This window comes from Piliocolobus tephrosceles, chromosome 21 (genome assembly GCF_002776525.5).
Source record: "Piliocolobus tephrosceles isolate RC106 chromosome 21, ASM277652v3, whole genome shotgun sequence".
Lineage (NCBI taxonomy): Eukaryota > Metazoa > Chordata > Mammalia > Primates > Cercopithecidae > Piliocolobus > Piliocolobus tephrosceles.
In genome coordinates, this window is record NC_045454.1 from 8160333 (window position 1) to 8179658 (window position 19326).

The window sequence follows — 19326 nt, forward strand, 5'->3', positions numbered from 1 at the left end:
TGCCTCCCTCTGGTTTTTCTCCTCACCGACCCCCCTGGCTCCCTCTCCCCCACCCCAAGGAAAGTCCCTGCTATTGTTTCTCCACCCCACCCACTTAAGGTGCCGTCCCACTCCCTGCCCTGAGCACCGAGGTGGTTCTCAAGGCAGGGATGGGTGAAGCCTGGGCACTTCCCTCTGGCGGGTGGCCACTCACAGAACCCCCCAGTGCCCCTGCAGCCACAGCAGCTGGCATTTCCAAAGGAGCAGCTTCCAGTACTGCCCCAGGTTCCGGCCACAGAGCTTAACCTGGATCCACTCACTTGATCCTAAAACACTGGGACGTCCCCATTTAACAGCTGTAGATGGGAGCCACAGAGGGGAGGGCGGGCTCAGAGCTCACAGGTGCCAGCCCCACTGCTACGCCCATTTGATGGAGGGGGAGACTGAGGCTCTGGGTGGCAAGTGGAGAGGGAAGCAGAACCATGGAGGGCCCTGCAGGACATGGCGACACCTGACGGAGAGGGACTTGGAGGGGAAAATTGGCCTGGCCCAGGGACCCATACCCGCTCTGTCCCCATGCCGTGGGAATCAAGGAGGCAGAGAGAGCGCAGGAGAGGATAGAAACAAGGGGCCTGGTGACCAGGGACAGGGGCAGGCCGAGGGGGATTCCCCGTCATTGACACGGTTACCTGAGCATCTATTTCTGGCCTCCAAACCACCCCAGAACTATCTGGGGCAAAAGGAAGAAAATAGACTGACTAACTTCCTCTGACCCCCTTTCTCCAACCCTCAACTAAACTCTTGAGCGTTTGACCAGAGCAGCTCCAGGAAACCAGTTTCATTTCCCTCAGCGTTTCCCAAAAGGAGGGGTGGGCGGGGCTCTTCCAGTTTAAGGGGAGAGAAGGGGCCTCAGCAGAGACAGTGGAGGGCAGTGGAGAGGACCGCGCTGTCCTGCTGTCACCGAGCGCTGAAGGTAGTGACACGGCCAGTGGTGGGGGGACAGAGAGACAGGACCCACAGAAACAGGGACTGAGAAACGAGTGGGGTAGATGAGGAAGAGGGAAAAGAGACTGGGCACAATGTCTCACGCCCGGAACCCCAGCACTTTGGGAGGGCGAGGTGGGTGGATCACCTGAGATCAGGAGTTCGAGACCAGCCTGGCCAACATGGCAAAACCCCGTCTCTACTAAAAATACAAAAATTAGCCAGGTGTGGTTATGGGTGTCTGTAATCCCAGCTACGTGGGAGGCTGAAGTGGGAGGATCACTTGAACCTGGGAGGCGGAGGTTGCAGGGAGCCAAGATCGTACCACTGCACTCCAGCCTGGATGACAGAGAAAGACTGTTAAAAAAAGAAAAGAAAAGAAAAGAAAGAGGGAAAAGTAGAGAAAGAGACAGGAACCCGAGAGCTGTGGCAGAGGTGGAGACCGGTGAGGAGGGAGGCGGACGGTCCAGGGGACTCTGAAAGAATGGGGTTGGGGGACACAGGTCCAGAGAAGAGGGCAGTGATTGGGGGAGGGCTGGCTCCAGCAGCTGGGCAGCCCATGGGAGACAGAGTCAGGCTACAGCAGTCACAGGCCTCAGCCACAATAGCCCTCCCTTCTCCTCCACCCCAGACGCCATCTCCCACCGAGAGTCATGGCCCCATTGGGTGAGTAAGCAGGGGAGGGGGCTCTGGGACAAGTGAGTAGAACCCCTCTCCCCCAACCTGCCGCGTACCCGTTGACCCTGTCCTCCTCCTCCCAGCCCTGCGCCTCCTCGTCCTCGTCCCCATCCTCCTCAGCCTGGCAGCCTCCCGGGACTGGAAGACTGAACGCAGCCAGGACCCCTTCGAGAAATGCATGCAGGATCCTGACTATGAGCAGCTGCTCAAGGTGGTGACCTGGGGGCTCAATCGGACCTTGAAGCCCCAGAGGGTGATTGTGGTCGGCGCTGGTGTGGCCGGGCTGGTGGCTGCCAAGGTGCTCAGCGATGCCGGTCATAAGGTGGGAAGCACTGCTTGCAGTCTACCTGGAGTCCCTCCTGCTGCAGGCTGGAGTCTCTGGGCAGAGGGACCTGGCCCCCCGTTCCTGCTTGAGGGGGGGGGGGTGGGGATGTAGAGGGAGAGGCTACCTTTCCCTGTGGTCTGAGGGTGAGGCCCAAGCCCCCTGCTGTCACATGTCTGCACTGAGAGGCCCTAGACTTTCCTGTCCCACGTTTTTCATCCCAGAGGGAAGTCTCACTGGCTCAAAGCTCCTGTCCTGGGGTGGGGCGCCTGTTGGTGGAGAGGAAACTCCGCTAAGGGGATGTGTGCCCTGAGGTCTAACCACTGACCTACTCACTGAAATCCAAGAATGAGAATGGGCCATCCCAGGGGCTTCTACGCATATGGGTTATCTCCCAACTCCCCGAGCTGGGAAGTCCCTTTGCAGTCTAGCCGGCGGCCTTCCTGCTGCACTCTAGAACTGCCCACTTGGTTCTGTTCCCCCACCTCCCATACAGAAGGGGACCCTCTCCTAGTCTCCTGTGCCACTGTGGGGACGGAAGAAGGCAGGGGGCTGACACGGGGTGGGAGGGGGCAGAGAATGGTCAGTGGGTGGAGCTGAAGGGCCCTCCTCGCCCCACCGCCTCCCTCAGGTCACCGTCCTGGAGGCAGATAACAGGATCGGAGGCCGCATCTTCACCTACCGGGACCAGAACACGGGCTGGATTGGGGAGCTGGGAGCCATGCGCATGCCTAGCTCTCACAGGTGACCTGGTAACCCACCCACCTGTGTGCCTAGACTCAACCAGCCCCCTAGCTCCATGCCCATGCCACAGCAGGCATCCTTCACCTAATCCCCATCTCAGTCTTGCCTCCAGCGCCAGCACTGGGCCTCTGGCAATGCTCGGGCCACCTAGTCCAACCAGACCCCCAGCTAGCCCTGCCTGGTGCAAAAGCCAGCTCCTCTGCTGGCCCCTCCAGGCCTGCAGCTCCACCGGCCCCACACCCTCAGGCACTCCAGCCCCAGGCTCCTTCTTCATCTCAAACCCCCATCCAACCCAAACTCTGTCCCCCTTCCCGATTCTAAGCTGGGCTGTATTCCCATTCCTAACTCAATCCTAATCATGGTACTGCCCTAAGCCCTCTAACCTCGTCCCCATTTCATTCCCATCCTTCAGCATTGATCACCCTAAATCTAGCCCAACCCCCAGCCTCATGCTGGTCCCCAGCTACTCTCCCCTCTCACCTCCCTTCTCCAAGTCCCACTAGGGACCGGGCTACCTCCACCGGAGCCCAGCCCTCACTCACCCACTCCCTGAATCAGGATCCTCCACAAGCTCTGCCAGCGCCTGGGGCTCAACCTGACCAAGTTCACCCAGTACGATAAGAACACATGGACGGAGGTGCACGAAGTGAAGCTGCGCAACTATGTGGTGGAGAAGGTACCCGAGAAGCTGGGCTACGCCCTACGCCCCCAGGAAAAGGGCCAGTCGCCCGAAGACATCTACCAGATGGCTCTCAACCAGGTGGGCACCGCCTGTACCCTCCTCCTGCCCTGACTTCTCTGTCCTCCTCCTAAGCTCTCCGTGGCGCGCTCCCTGGCCTGGCTTTTCTTCTCTCTGTCATCCCTTGGGTGCCCCCCGCCTTGGAGGATGGAGATGGAAATTCTGTTGATGGAGATGGAAATTCTACCAAGGGGATGTGTGCCCTGAGGTCTAACCACTGACCTACTCACTGCAATCTGAGAGTGAGAATGGGCCATCCCAGGGGTTTCTACGCATATGGGCCACCTCCCAACTCCCCCCCGCCCTTTTTTTTTTTTGAGACGGAGTCTTACTGTGTCGCCCAGGCTGGAGTGCAGTAGCGCCATTTCAGCTCACTGCAACCTCTGCCTCCTAGGTTCAAGCAATTCTGTGCTTCAGCCTCCCGAGTAGCTGGGATTACAGGCGCCCGCCCCCACGCCCAGCTAATTTTTGTATTTTTAATAGAGACGGGATTTCACCATCTTGGCCAGGCTGATCTTGAACTCCTGACCTCGTGATCCACTTGCCTCGGCATCCCAAAGTGCTGGGATTACAGGCGTGAGCCACTGCCCCTGGCCCCAACTCTGTTGATTAGCTTCCCCATAAACCCTGCTGACCCCAAAGCTGCATCAGCTTTTGGCCTCTTCCCCTTTCACCCACACACTGTCCTGCACAACCTCTCCAGTCTCCACCTCTGGCTTAAACATAGATCCACAGGCTGGCTGATGGGGACATCTGCCTCTTGAGACCCTGGCCTGTGTCCCTCCCCAGGACCCTCTAGCTCCACTGGGCTCAGAACCTTCCCCTAAACCCGTTCCTCCTCCCAGTGCCCCCATCTCACGATGGCCCCACCATCCCACAGTCACGGGCAGACCCCCAGGAGTCATCCTCCTCCTGACCTCCTCCTCGCCCACCTCCCCCACCATCAGTGCCCACCCCTGCCCCCTGATGCTTGTGCCCTGCTCCCCTCTGCCCACCCGAGCTCAGGCCTCCTCCTCTGCCCTGGACCCTCCCCCAGCCTCTTCTCCAGCTGCCCAGGCTCCAGTCTCCCCAACCTGGTACCGGAAATGTCTTCCCACACACCCAGAGTGATGCCGCTCACAGCCCCTGGTGGCTCCCCACTGCCTCCAGGACAAAGTCTGATCTTTTCGGGCTCAGCTTTGAGCCCTGACTGGCCTTCCCTTCTGCACCCCTCCAGCCTCATGCTCTTTTCTCCTCTAAGGAATTTTTGTCCTCATGGTGGCCCACATGCCCCCAGCTCTGTGTCCCTCACACTCACTATACCTGTGCATCACCCTCCCTTGCCCAGAATGCCTTTCCCTTCCCCACACAGGAACTCCTGCTCAGCCCTCAAGAACCAGCTCCAATGTCCCCTCCTCCAGGAAGCCTTCCCTGATACCTTTAGGGAGGAGCTGCCCACACCCAATATCCCCTCCCCACCCAGGTCAGAGCCCACTTGCCCATCTCCCCTTCTAGACCAGGTCATTCTATGCCTTGACACTGACTGGTTTGGGAGCCTGGGAGATGCGAGATGCATGAGTGAAGGGGCATCGCCTTCCCTCTGAAGTCCTGGCCAGAAGGGGGAAGCCAGGTAGACCAAGAAGAGGCCTGAAATTAGACAGGGGCAGCGAGGCTTCTGGGAGGGGATGAGACTTGAACAAAGTGCTGAAGGACAGGCACTTGTGTGCCATGCAAAGACAGGCAGGGAGAAAATAGGTGCCAGACGTGCAGGTGGGAGAGCCCTGAGGGCGGGTGGTCTGGGCACTGGACACTGCTCACAGAACCGGAGCTGCTGTAAAAGACATGGACTGAGGCCAGACGCGGTGGCTCACGCCTGGAATCCCAGCACTTTGGGAGGCCGAGGCGGGCAGATCACTTGAGGTCAGGAGTTCGAGACCAGCCTGGCCAACATGGTGAAACTCCATCTCTACTAAAAATGCAAAAATTAGCCAGCTGTGGTGGCGGGCACCTGTAATCCCAGCTACTTGGGAGGCTGAGGTGGGAGAATCTCTTGAACCTGGGAGGCAGAGGTTGCAGTGAGCCGAGATGGCGCCCCTGCACTCCAGCCTGGGCAACAGACCGACACTCCGTCTCAAAAAAAGAAAAAAAGAAAAAAAAGACATTGAGGGGCTAGCAGGGGCCTTGAACATGAGGCTGAGGGGCAAGGACCCTGTAGCCCCAGGCACTGGGGAGCCACAGGAGGGCTGTGGGCAGGGGATAGACGGTAGGTAAACTTCTCAGCCATCATGCCCTGTCAGCGCTGACAAGTGACACAGGGGACCAGCTTCTGTCCGTGGCCACAGTGATTCAGGCAACAAATAATCACCGAGCCCCGGGAGGACACAGCACGCCTGGGATCCTCTCCCAGCCTCCTCTCCAGCTGCCCACATCCCTGCCTCCATGGAGCTCACAGGCTGGCTGGCCCAGAAATAGGCAAAATAACACCCAACTGGGATGAGCTGTGACCAGCCTGGCCTGCCGAATGCGGGGGATGAGGCGGCTTGAACAGTTCAGGAAGATGGGAGGAGTGGTGGCATCTGAGTTGCCATGGAGGGCAAGGCGGAGGGCACGGTGTGGGCAAAAGCCCAGGGGCTTGAGAGTGGTGAATGGCCAGCCGTGGGCAGAACCACCAGGAGAAGCCGGGTGTGGGCTCCAGGCCCAGCCTCCACCCTGGCTGCCCAGGCAGCTCAGCACCATGTCCGCTTCTTCCACAACAGGCCCTCAAAGACCTCAAGGCACTGGGCTGCAGAAAGGCGATGAAAAAGTTTGAAAGGCACACGCTCTTGGTAAGTGGGGCCCTTGGTTCTGCTGAGAGGCAGGGCAGAGTGTGACCATGAGGCCTTCCCCAGAGAGTCAGAATGCGGGTACCTGGGACCCTAGTCCTGCCACCAGCTTCCTGCCTGACCCGGGGGCTGGACACGCCCCCTCTCTGGACCTCAGTTTCCCTCATCTGTCAGAGAGCGGGGACCGGATCCTACGGTCTCAGGACATGTCATGGGACCAGGAGGCCCGGCTGCGGAGGGGCTCTCTCGGGGGTGCAGCCTGTCTGGGTCCTGACCACGGCCTGCGCCCACCCTGCAGGAATACCTCCTCGGGGAAGGGAACCTGAGCCGGCCGGCCGTGCAGCTTCTGGGAGACGTGATGTCCGAGGATGGCTTCTTCTATCTCAGCTTCGCCGAGGCCCTCCGGGCCCACAGCTGCCTCAGCGACAGACTCCAGTGAGGGGCGGGGCTGGCGGGCAGGGGAGGGGCGGGCGGGGGCCAATCAAGACAAGTAGCAGGGAGTGGGAGGAGCCTCTAGGTCTGGGGGCGGAGCTGTTGTGAAGGGCGTGGCCTACTTGACTGGCAGTGGGGCTAAGAGTTCCCTGATAAAGGACACGGTCTGGCGGAGAAGAAGTGGTGGGGTCACACAATCCACTACTCCTGCGACCTCCGGGATGTCAGGGACGGGCAGGGTCGGGAGAGGTGGATGACTGGGGAGCGGGCGGTGCCCATAGGGGCCAGCTGCTGGGGTGGGTGGGGCCAGGCGGAGGGGCAGGGCAGCAGAGCCCAGGTCATCATCCCCCCAACCCCGCCCCGCCCCGCCTGCAGGTACAGCCGCATCGTGGGTGGCTGGGACCTGCTGCCGCGCGCACTGCTGAGCTCGCTGTCCGGGCTTGTGCTGTTGAACGCGCCCGTCGTGGCGATGACTCAGGGGCCGCACAATGTGCACGTGCAGATCGATACCTCACCCCCGGAGCGGAATCTGAAGGTGCTGAAGGCCGACATGGTGCTGCTGACCGCGAGCGGACCCGCGGTGAAGCGCATCACCTTCTCGCCGCCGCTACCCCGCCACATGCAGGAGGCGCTGCGGAGGCTGCACTACGTGCCGGCCACCAAAGTGTTTCTAAGCTTCCGCAGGCCCTTCTGGCGCGAGGAGCACATTGAAGGCGGCCACTCGAACACCGACCGCCCGTCGCGCATGATTTTCTACCCGCCGCCACGCGAGGGCGCGCTGCTGCTGGCCTCGTACACGTGGTCAGACGCGGCGGCCGCATTCGCCGGCTTGAGCCGGGAAGAGACCCTGCGCTTGGCGCTCGACGATGTGGCGGCATTGCACGGGCCTCTTGTGCGTCAGCTCTGGGACGGCACCGGCGTCGTCAAGCGTTGGGCAGAGGACCCGCACAGCCAGGGTGGCTTCGTGGTACAGCCGCCGGCGCTGTGGCAAACCGAAAAGGATTACTGGAGGGTCCCTTATGGACGCATCTACTTCGCCGGCGAGCACACCGCCTACCCGCACGGCTGGGTGGAGACAGCGGTAAAGTCGGCGCTGCGCGCCGCCATCAAGATCAACAGCCGGAAGGGGCCTGCATCCGACACGGAGGGGCAGGGGCATGTGCATGGGGTGGCTGGCAGCCCCTTGCATGACCTGGCAAAGGAAGAGGGCAGCCACCCTGCAGCCCAAGGCCAGTTATCTCTCCAGCACACGACCAACACGAGGACCTTGTATTAAAGTATTTTCGGAAAAAGCCGTGTGGTCCAGCCTTCCCCGTGGTTCAGTTACTTCCCCAGTTTGCTTGCATCGGAACCACTAGCCCTGCAGTTAGCAGGCGCTACGCCTATCCGGGAGTCCCCCAAGAATCTGCCCCTCACTTCTTCCTGGACAGTGGGGCTCCATAGGAGGGTGGGGGGGGCGCATAGAGGGGAACCGGACGGACGCCCTGCACCACCGGGAAATGGCAATCACAACGACCACCTCCGACTGTCACGAGGCTGAAGCACAGATGGCCCCTAATGCAAGTAACAGAAAGCCCGGCTGACAGTGGCTTAACAGGAGGTGATTTTTCTCACAAGCAGCAGCTGGGAGGGCAGGCCCCCCCCAGAGTGCAACTCTGCAGGCCCTTCCACCTTGGTTATGTCTGGGAAGTGTTCCCACACAGCTACCAGGTCGCAGCCGCAGCCCAGAGCACCCTATCCTCTTCCAAAAACCCCAAATCAGGCCGGGTGCGGTGGCTCACGCCTGTAATGCCAGCACTTTGGGAGCCCAAGGCAGTTAGATCACCTGAGGTCGGGAGTTCAAGACCAGCCTGGCCAACATGGTGGAACCCCGTCCCTACCAAGAATACAAAAATTAGGCGGGTGTGGTGGCGCACGCCTGTAGTCCCAGCTACTCAGGAGGCTGAGGCAGGATAGTTGCTTGAACCTGGAGGGTGGAGGCTGCAGTGAGCCGAGATCCACCACTGCGCTCCAGCCTGGGTGACAGAGCAAGACTCCATCTCATAAAACAAAACAAAAAAATCAGGTAAGTCAGGGAGCCCTGCCTCCACAAACCCCGATCATTCACCCTAGGCTCTGCCCAGCCACCATCCCCTCCCCACCCAGGTCAGAGCCCACTTGGCAGCATTCCCCCCACCACCAAGAAGCCAACTGCACATGAGAAGTGTCAGTTTAATGAAGCCAGCTTATCAGTAGGGCGGCGGAGTGCACGCGGCCCCTCGCGGGTGTCCCTGGCTCGGTCTAAAGTGCCTGTGCAGAACAAGGCTGCCGGGCGGGGTTAGGAGTCTGCGCCGTCGTCGTCCTCCTCCTCGGGCAGGATCTCCAGGCTGCTGTCGGGCTGCGGCGCTGTGTCCGTGGGGAGCGGCGGGGTGGGCGGGGCCCGGGTGGGCGACAGGGGCGGCGGGGGGGCGGGGGGCGAGGGGCTGTGGGGCTCTGTGGGCGGCGCCATCCCCAGGATCTCCTGCACGTTGTGGGGCAGCTCCTGGAGGCGCAGGGTTGAGGGAAGCGAAAAGAGGAAGGTGAGTGAAGGTGAGATGGGGGCGGGGTTCGGGCAGGGGGCGCTGCGGGGCGAGCGGGCGGGGGACTCACGGGGCAGGCGGTTAGCTGGCGGTGCAGGGCCTCGGCGCGCGTCAGCACGTCCTCCACGCTCAGCTTCATAGTCAGCTCGTTGATGTGCTGCGGGCGGGGGTGGGTCAGGCGCCAGTCAGCACTCAGCCACCTCCGCCCGAGCGCCCACTCTGTGGCTCGTGCTGGGAAACAAGACACACCGGGCTGGCCCTCTGGGGCTCAGAGGCGCGCTGGGCCAGTCATGCTTCTCAGGCCTCTGGGAGCGTTCTAGCCGTACTAGGGGAGGGCAGGTCCCCACACACCTGCCCTGAGGACCTTGCTGGGAGCAGGCCTGCGATGGGGCAGGTGGGAAACCTACGCGGCCCCACCCCCACTGCGCTCCCAGCTAACCAGGCTTTCAATAATCCCACATTGAACACCTGCTCCCCGAAGGTACTGCGGCCCTGCGCAGCGCCCAGCTCAGGGTGGACAGGGCGGGGACGGGCCGGGAGGGAGCCAGAGCCTCACCTTGAGGATCTCATTGGAGCCGAAGCCGGACAGCATGAGGGTGTCCCGCTCCATGTCCAGGATGGCGCAGGCCACCAACAGGTGCAGATTGGGGCCAGGGAGCCCTGTCCACAGCACCTGGGGGTGCGGGAGGGAGGGAAGGGTGATGACCCAGCCTGGGCCTGAGGTCTCATCAGGGCCTGCCCCTCTCCGCCCAATCTCCCAGTCTCTCCCAGGGCAAGTGAGCCCACCCCTTCAGTTCTGGCCCAAACTGGCTGGCCCACCTCCCACAGCCGAAGGACATCCGGGAAGGGGAATTCCCTCTTGAACCAGATGAGCAGCCACCGGAAACAGAAGCAGAGAGAGCCAGAGTCCTGGGAATCTGGGGGATGACATGGAGCCCACTCAGCCTTGCCCAGCGCTGGGACTGACAGTTTGAGACATCATCCTGACTGGAAGACCTTCCCCAAGTCTAGACAAGTGACTTATGCCTGGCTTGGGAGCCTCGGAGGTGAGACAGAAGCAGCTCTGAAGCGGGCCCTGCCCCTTCTTCCTCCCACTCTCCAGAGGAAATGTGCTATTATACTTCCACATCTGCATGGACATGGAAGGGAGGCAGGACGCCCAGCACGCCTGAGGAAACAGACCTCAATGCCCGCTGCTGGTGAGGCCTAAGGAAACTGGCAGTCCTAGATATGATGTTAGCAAAAATTTAAGCTAAGGGCCGGGTGCTATGGCGCACTCCTGTAACCCCAGCACTTTGCGAGGGCAAGGCAGGTGCATTATCTGAGGTCAGGAGTTCGAGACCAGCCAGGCCAACATGGTGAAACCCCGTCTCTACTAAAAATACAGCCTGGCCAACATGGTGAAACCCTGTCTCTACTAAAAATACAAAAATTAGCTGGGCATGGTGCCACACCCCTGTAATTCCAGCTCCTTGGGAGGCTGAGGCAGGGGAATTGCTTGAACCCGAGAGGCGGAGCTTGCAGTGAGCCGAGATGGCACCACTGCACTCCAGCCTGGGCAACAGAGCGAGACTCCATCTCAAAAAGAAAAAAAAAAATTAACCTGGTGTCGAACCATTTTTTCCCCCAAGTTAACTCAAATGAGAATGAGAGCCTGAGCATTCTAACTTTTTAGGAAAGGAACAATGGAGGACAAACTTTCCAAAGCTGTGAAGACAAGCACTGTCCTGAACAAAATTCCACTTCTTGGAAGTGAACCTAAAGATATGACCCAGACCATGCACTGTGATGAAAAACTGCAAAGGACCCGAATCTCCAGCAGGTCAAGTTAAATCAATTCTACCACATCTTGCAGGACACAATGCCGTGCAGTCAAGAAAAGTGATGTTTCAGAAGACTTTCAGTGACATAGAGGCATCCTCTGTCCTTGTGCCCTAGGAGGTGACCTATGGTTTAGTTTCCTCATCAGTAAGGTGAGGACAGAGTATCTCAGCTCCCTCCCCGGCGGGTCCTAAAGCGTCGAGGAAACGTCCATGAAATAAGTTTAACTTATTATCATCACCATCTGCACTCAAGAAAAATAATATCAAACAGCAATTTTAACTTGCTTTTTCTTTTTTTTTTTTTTTGAGACAGAGTCTCGGTTTGTCGCCCAGGCTGCAGTGCAGTGGTGGGACCTCGGCTCAAGTGATTCTCCTGCCTCAGCCTCCCGAGTAGCTGAGATTACAGGTGCCCACCACCACGCCCGGCTAACTTTTGTATTTTTAGTAGAAACGGGGTTTCACCATGTTGGCCAGGCTGGTCTCGAACTCCTGACCTCAGGTGATCCGCCCACCTCAGCCTCCCAAAGCACTGGGATTACAAGCATGAACCACCACACCCAGTCTTACTTTTTTTTCTTCATCTTAATTTCCTGCAGTTTTTACATTGACTAATAAATAATATATACTATAATAATATATATATACACACATTTTTTTTTTTTTTTGTGAGTTGGGGTTTTGCTCTTGTTGCCTAGGCTGGAGTGCAATGGTGTGATCTTGGCCCACTGCAACCTCCACCTCCCAGGTTCAAGCGATTCTCCTGCTTCAGCCTCCTGAGTAGCTGGAATCAGAGGCATGTGCCACCAGGCCCCGCTAATTTTGTATTTTTAGTAGAGACAAGGTTTCTCCATGTTGGTCAGGCTGGTGTCGAACTCCTGACCTCAAGTGATCCACCTGCCTCTGCCTCCCAAAGTGCTGGGATTACAGGCGTGAGCCACTGTGCCTGGCCGAAGAATAAAAACATTAAAGCCGGGATGCAGCACCCCCAGCCCCATGGCCCAGAGAACCAGTTTCTGATTCCTGGTTGAAGGTGAGCCACAGCCACGTGGAGACAAGAAGTGGCAGAAACGCCTAGGTCCTTATTTCTGAAAAATACCCTGCAGGTTAAGCCTAAGGCAAAGCCCAAACAAGATCTAGGTGAGCACGAGGATGGGGTGAGTCAGCGTCCCTGCGTGTCTGCATTCGGTGACATTTTGCTTCAAACAGCAATTCTGCCTCTACGTTCTAGGTTGCGTGGGGATGTTTCTCGTTTGGATCAGGACCCAGTGTCCAGGATGCCACCTGTGGCTGCTACCAGAGAATCTGGCAAGGTCTACAGCCCCACTGTCTCCTGCCCACCCGCCCGAGAGACACACCCAGGAAGTCACAGAGCTGGGGGTCCAGCACCCTCAGGAGCAGCAGCAGTCGCCCGAGTTGCCGCTTCATAGTCTCCTGGCTCTCTTCAAAGTTTCCTTGCTGTGGGACGTAAGGAGGGGGGAAGAGCAGACCCCGTGAGGTGCCAGGACCCTGACTGCTCGACAGGCCTGTGTCCCACCCCTGACCCGAGCCTCACCACGAGTTCCATGAAACCACAGAAACACCAGAAAGCATCCACCTCATTCTGAATGACGTAGAGGATCGGGGAGAGAAGGTCACTCATGCCCTGGACGTACCCTGGGGAGGACACGGGGTCAGGCTGCAGCCAAGCCCACAGCGCTCCCCTGGACAGCCCAGGCCCCGTCTGGCCCCAGGCCTGGCACCCACCGAGGTCGAAGTGGTACATGCAGTAGGTGAGAAGGATGTCGTTCAGCAGGCCCAGCCCCGGGTTCTCGGGACCCTCATAGAACTTGTTGGTCCTGTCAGTGCGGCTCACGTCTCTCTCTGCGGGGAGTGGGCGCAGGGAGCAAAGGTGAGAAGGGTAGGGGGGCCCATCCCTGCAGGCCACCAGTGCCAGCCCCCAGCCTCGGGGTTCGCTCTCGGGCAGAAGTGGAGCTGCTTCTAGAAACCATCACTGATGCTCCTGCTGCGAGGTGCGGGCCTCCTGCTCACCAGCTCACTGTATCCTCCCACAGCAGGGGAAACTGAGGCACAGAGAGGCAAAATCACTTGCCAAGATCTCGAAGCATGAACAGAACTGAGACTGGGCCCCGAGGCAGCCAGGTTCCCCTTCTTTCCCGTCCTGTCCCTGGCCTTGCTCCCACAAGGCCATTCCCCAATGGCCCATGCCGCTTTCCCCCTAGATGCCCTCTTCTTGGTCTTGGGGAGGCAGGGGGCTCCCTCTATCTGCCCCTCGCACCCGTGCCTGAGGCCCTCCTGTGGTTTCCTGCTCCCATCCACCCTTAGCGCCACCTCTGACACCGACCGATGAGGCTGCGGTATCCGTGCAGGAGTGAGTTTCTCTGCTCCTGCTCAGGGCTCACAGATTTCCACTGCAGCTTCATGCGGAAATACTCATCCCTGAGTGGCAGAGGGAAACAAGATGTGAGGCCGCCACTCTCTGCGGCACCCAGAGACTTCCCAGCCTGGCGCCACCTCCCAAGTCAGCCCTGCAGAGCCCCTCCCTGACCACACAGACCCAAGCAAGTCACCTTGTCATTTTTGCCACCATCCCTTATGCTTCACCTTCCTGGTATCTCTCACTACACAGCCTTGTGGGTTTTTGGTGAAAATTTGTCACCCCCCACTAGACAGGACACCAGGGACAAGGAACTGTCCAGCACTGCCGCATCCTCAGTGCCTGGCAGGTACATAACCTACACCAGTAATGAGGAGAGATGGGCCCTCCTAGGTTATAAAACATGCTGCAAAACTGTGATCATTAAAACAGTATGGCACAGGAATGAAAACTATAATGGAGACAGGAGACAGACCATACAGGGGCAAGGATAGGTCTGGTTTGATCACTGACGTATTCCACAGGTGCAGGATGGTGCCCAGATACAGCAGGTTCACAACCAGCGTCCACAGAACTTGCCCACTGGTGCCCTAAGAGGCGCCAGGTGTCATACCTGGCAGAGCAGGGCCTCCTGAGGACTCACGTTTTCTTGCGAACGTGGGCCTTGTGCTCCTCAGCTGTGCCTTCCCAGCTGAGGTACCCCAAGAGGAACTTCCACGCCTCACGCCGCAGGCTGGGGCTCAGACCCTGGGGGTGCAGGAGGGCAGGCAGCTCAGTGGGGCCTTGTTTTGGCCCTGCCCCATCCTCCCACCTGCTCTGGCACTTACCCCCGAGAAGATCCGATTCTTCAGCTCGGGTACCTGCTGCAGGCGGCCCTCAGGGCCCACGTGGCGCGCCCACTCCTCCTCTGTAACTGGAGGGCCCCGCTCCACGGTTGGCCGAGGCCCCAGCTCCACCTGCAGGCGAAGGGCAAATGAGCCCGGGGCTCGGCAGGGCAGTGAGGGGACCCAACCCGGCCTCAGTCCACAAGCTCAGGGCGCTTCTTAGCTTGACGAATAACTAACATTCAGGGGTGGGCAGCAGCCTCTTCTGGGGCTCAGCAGCCAAGTCACCTCCTAGTTAGGAGGGGTCCCCCAATAGCGAGTAGGTGCTCACAGTGCCTGGCAGAGCCATGAGCGCTTTCCTCATGCACCCCCTGAGAGGGTCCCATTACCGTCCCCATTTTACCAAGGAGGAAATTGAGGCCCAGGGAAATGAAATCATGCACCCAAGGAGACACGGCCAGAAACAACAGGGAGGGTCCACTCACTACTCACACAGGAAATGACCTCGAACCCAGGCTCGGGCTCATCGTCAGGTGGTGGGGGAAGGTCGGAGGCGGCTCCCTCGGGCTGTGGCTGCAGGGCACCCCGGAAGAAGTTGGTCACTCGGGAGAAGCTGCTGAAGGTGGTGGAGTAGGGATCCTGGAGGAAGCGCTGGGGACGAGGCCAAAGGGAGTTCACGGCCCGCCCCTTCTCGTTCCTCCCTTCCCACACCCGCCAGGCCTGGTGCCCGGGACACTCACAGATACCACATTGGAGCTGTCCTGGTCAAAGAGCTGCAGGTGGTGGAAGGAATTGGAGAGGGCAGAGGAGTCGTGGGGGAAGACAAGGTAGAGGCGGGAGTCCTGTGGGGAGCTGGGAGGCGGGAGGTGACGCACAGGTGATGCACAGGTAGGGGCCCAGTGTCCCAGGCTGTCTGTGCTCGGCCGACATCCATTCCAGCTGCAGCGTCCCAACCACCCCTAGGGAATCCCTCATTTCGGGGGATGCTGTTACAGGAGGACCAGAGCTGGAGCCCAGGTGTGGGCATGGGACTTGGGGCTGGCCAATGAGGGCCTTTCACCTTCTGGTCTAGTGTAACTGACTCAGGGACGAGCCAATGAGAGGCAGCTCTGGGATCTTGTTGGAATGGGGGGAAGAGGTGCTTTCCATCCAGCGGGGTTGTTAAGCCAGGGATACTGGGGGCCCAGAGAACGACGAACTCAGAGGGTAAAAGGATAACTGTTTGCAACATTTTGGGAGCTGGGTCCTGCCTGAAATCAATACTCCCTTTTCATTTTTTGGTTATATGTGCTGGTCAACTCTCTCTGCCTTCCTTTAAATCAGTGTGAGTTGTGTTTCTTTCACAGCCCCGAGGGGTCACGCTGCAGCCATGGAGGAACTGGGCCCGGTTTAAGGCCCAGCACTGGGAGAGAGCTCACCTGGCCAACAGCAGGTAGCGGCTGAGGACGCGGAGCAGGGCACGGGTACCCCCGCGGTGGAAGTGCAGTGCGGGCAGGGAGCCTCCAGCCTGGGTCACCAGAACCAGGTAGGCCCAGCTGAGGCCCGGCTTGGAGCGGCGGATGGACTTGAGCTCCCCGAGACTCACTGAGAAGGCCCAGGAGCCCTGGGGGCAGCTGGGCTCTGCACCTGGGGAGACGGGGCTGTGTTGGGGGAGGTGTGAGAGGCCAGAGCCGGCCTCATCAACCTCAACCCAGGATGTTCCTTCGGCACAGGCATCTCCTGACGGCCCCGCCACAAGCCATTCCCCTGCGCCTGGCCTCACATTACTTGGAAGCACAAATGAGTAAAATAGGAGGGGAGCCCAGTGGACATGTGCCTTTCCAGAACCTTCCTAGGCACCCCTCAACCTGCAGGGTAAGGGCCCTATTCTTCAACCTGGCACTTGAGGCCCCTCAGGTCTGTCCTTCGCCCCTGCCTATCTTACCTCCAACCCTTCTTCACTCAAAATCCCACACTTGAGCTACAATGAAAGGCCAGAGGCTCCCTAAACACACCAGGGCCACCTGCCTCTGGCTTGCACGGGCTGCTCTCTCTGCCAGAAGAGACAATTCCCAAGAGTCCCTCAGTGCCAAGTTCCAGCATCACCTCTTCCTGGAAGGGGTCTCCATTCCCCAGAGGGGTCAGGTGCCTTCTCTGGATGGCCCCTGCACCCTGTGTGACCCCAAGATGGTGCAAATCACCCTGACTGGCTGCATCTATCACCCCACCAGCCTCGAATCTCAGGGGCAGGCCTAGTGTGGGGGCAGCCACAGCCAATCCAGGAGCCCAGCAGGATGAGCAAGGCTGCGACCTCAGAGACGCTGGCCATGCTGACCTGGGCTGGGACAGTCCTGTACTCCCATTCACTTCCACGCTCCTGGGACTGGAAGGTGGTGGTGACTGGTGGCCTTCTTGATTGTGAGCAGCAAAGCCTTTGGAGCCATGACCACTGAGGGCGAGATGTGTCCTACCTGGCCCACACCTGCTTCCCAAGGGCCGCACCTCAGCCTACCTCTCGTGGGCTCTGAGTGGCGGGGCTGTGGCCGCACAGTGCTGATGACGGCCCAGTCAGGTTCATAGCCGGGATCAAAGGTTGGCTCCTCCTCAGGAGCACAGGAGTCACCCCCACTGGAGTCCTTAGGGGAGGAAAGGAGCAGACAGTAAGGGGCTAGGGATGCAGATCTGAGCCTTGAGGCTACCCTGGAAGATAGTCCCATCGAATAAACAGGGAAACTGAGGCACAAAGAAGCTACAGCAGGCCAGGTGCGGTGGCTCACACCTGTAATCCCAGCACTTTGGGAGGCTGAGGAGGACGGATCACCTGAGGTGGGAGTTCGATACCAGCCTGGCTGACATGGTGAAACCCTGTTTCTACTAAAAAAAACACAAAAAAATTAGCTGGGTGTGGTGGCGCATGCCTGTAATCCCAGCTACTCAGGAGACTGAGGAAGGAAAATTGCTAGAATCCGAGAGGCGGAGGTTGCAATGAGCTGAGATTGCGTGGTTGCACTCCAGCCTGGGCAACAAGAGTGGAACTCCGTCTCGTTAAAAAAAAGAAAAAAAGAAAAAAAAAGAAAAAGAAGGTACAGCACTTGCTCAGGGTCACCCAACGCAACCAGAGAGAGAGCCAGGACTTGGCCCCATGTCTCCCAGTGCGTGGGAAGGTCCACGTTACATGGCAGGTGGCTCTGCAGTCAGACTGCGGAGTGCTTAGACAATGTCGGTACTCACTAGCTACATACAAAACAAAACCACAGTAAGATACCACTTCACACTCTTTGAGACAGTGAGACTGTCTTAAAAACAAACAAACAAGCAAACAAAAACACTATATTTCCCAGGTCTCTCTGTAGCTGGAATCCAGGATACATGACAAGTTCTACCAACCAGATGCAGGGCAACCTGAAAAGCGGAAATGACGTAACACAACTTCCTTGTGCCTTGGCTGTGTTTCTCAAAAAGTGAGAAATCGATCAGCTTCTCAAAAAGTGAGTAAGGGTGAGGGCTTAGGTGGGTCTGGATCTGACTTATCTCTGGGTCTCAGAGTTGCCCAGGACGGGGTCCAGCCATGGGAAGTCTCAGGAGATATAACGAAGGGAAAGGCAGGAGCAGGGGCAGTGACGAAGTGGGTGAGTAGGCTGTCAGGCCTTGTCCTCTGGCACTAGAGGAAATGCCACTTCCCTTCAAGCAACTCGAATACACATCTTGTACCCTGGCAGGGATCTCCCACGAAGCAAAGAGAGAGAGGGGTCAGCCATCCCCACGACCGTGCGTCTCATGTTCCCTGCTCTTTTTCCTTGAATGGGCATCCTCTGCCCATTTCACAGAGAGAAGCAAACCAAGGGGCAGAGTACCCAAGCCCAGACAAGGTCACACATGCCCCATGGGTAGGTCTGGGATTGTACGCAGGTCCCTCAAATGACTTACAACAGCACGGACCTAGAAGAAAAGCAAGTGGAGAAGGGCAAAGCAGATGGAGCCTACCTTCTTGGAGAAGAGGATTTGGGTGGAATCTCCAGCCTCCTCTACAGGAGCCCAGTGCAGGAGGACGTCATTGTCCTAGGGGAAGGAGGGAGGCGGGGTTAGAGGCGCTCCCCAAACCACATTCCCAAAACTTTCCGTTGCAAATTTCCAAACTTTCCCAGTTTCTACCCTCAGCCTTTCAAAGTCCCGCCCCTCATTCCAGTTCCCACCCCCAGCCTTCTTCAGGTCCCACTGCTGACCGCCAGACCAAACTCCTACAGTTGCCGCTTGCATCTCAGAGCGCCTGCATCCCGCTCGGATGGGTTCGAGCCCTGCTCCCTCCCAACGCACCTTTTCCACGACACGGATAACACCAGCGATGAGGGAGTCTCGGTCCTGATACTTCTTAGCGCTGGTGTGCAGGTACACTCCGCCCTTCTCAAACACCACCTGAGTTGGGGGGAACCAGCGAGGGCTGGGGCCCAAGAGAAGGCGACAAGCGAGGGGACCGGCCTGAGGAGCCAATAGGGACGGGCCCAGGGAGGAGCCATCCCCAGGGGGCGGGGCCGGGAGGGCCATTGCCCCGGGACGAAGGCGGGGAGAATGGTCCAGCCCACGTTCGGATGCTGGCGTGCGTTCCACAGAGGACAGGGCCCAAGGAGTCGCCTGAGCCGGGGGGCGGGGCCATGAGAGGTTCTTCCCTGGGGCGGTGGACGGGAGGGTGACGGCGCGTTTATAAGAGATCGGAGTTTCTCAAGTGCACTCGCAAGGCCTGAGGGAAGAGCTGATCACCAGACGGGGCGTTTCGCATACACTGAAGCGAGGGAATGCGTCCTCAGTGCTTACCCTGTAGCCGGCTCCTTCCATAGTCGCCGCCGAAGGCCCCACTGCCCCGCCTCCTCCTTTTCCGAGTCAGCGTGTGGTCACTTCCGGAGAAAACAGCTCCCCTCCGGACCGGACAGTGGTAGCGCCCCGACCAGTTCCAGAGAAAGAGTGGGTGAAACCATTTTTCAGAAGGGGGTTACTCCACTGGAACTGCGAGGGTGGATCGGAGTCACGTGGCGCAGACGCTGAAGGTGGAGCCGGCTACGGAGAGTGCGCAGGCGCAGTGTTCTCCCTCTCTCCA

The 19326-nt window shown here is 59.0% G+C and overlaps 2 protein-coding genes across 7 annotated transcripts; one reads left to right on the forward strand and one right to left on the reverse strand.

Moving 5' to 3' along the window:
* Positions 1–1560: 1560 nt before the first annotated feature.
* Positions 1561–7971, forward strand: IL4I1 (interleukin 4 induced 1). The gene is made up of 7 exons (XM_023182557.1): positions 1561–1629; positions 1725–1963; positions 2595–2707; positions 3266–3467; positions 6182–6250; positions 6546–6682; positions 7055–7971. The coding sequence occupies exons 1-7, from the start codon at positions 1617–1619 to the stop codon at positions 7953–7955; spliced, it is 1674 nt and encodes a 557-aa protein (XP_023038325.1). The 5' UTR covers positions 1561–1616; the 3' UTR covers positions 7956–7971.
* An 899-nt stretch (positions 7972–8870) lies between these two features.
* Positions 8871–19270, reverse strand: TBC1D17 (TBC1 domain family member 17). 6 transcript variants are annotated; one of them, XM_023182238.3, is made up of 17 exons: positions 19047–19270; positions 18552–18650; positions 18222–18296; positions 16750–16873; positions 15677–15884; positions 14999–15110; positions 14751–14909; positions 14262–14390; positions 14078–14181; positions 13402–13496; positions 12804–12920; positions 12613–12713; positions 12416–12515; positions 10057–10154; positions 9794–9910; positions 9308–9394; positions 8871–9200 (listed from the first exon to the last, which is right to left on the reverse strand). In XM_023182238.3, the coding sequence occupies exons 1-17, from the start codon at positions 19065–19067 to the stop codon at positions 8997–8999; spliced, it is 1950 nt and encodes a 649-aa protein (XP_023038006.2). In that variant the 5' UTR covers positions 19068–19270; the 3' UTR covers positions 8871–8996. The 6 variants fall into 6 exon arrangements, 4 of the variants coding, with proteins under 4 accessions (XP_023038006.2, XP_023038005.2, XP_023038004.2 ...); XM_023182237.2 differs by having other exon boundaries at positions 12613–12920; XM_023182236.3 differs by lacking the exon at positions 19047–19270 and having other exon boundaries at positions 18552–19032.
* Between the last annotated feature and the right edge of the window lie 56 nt (positions 19271–19326).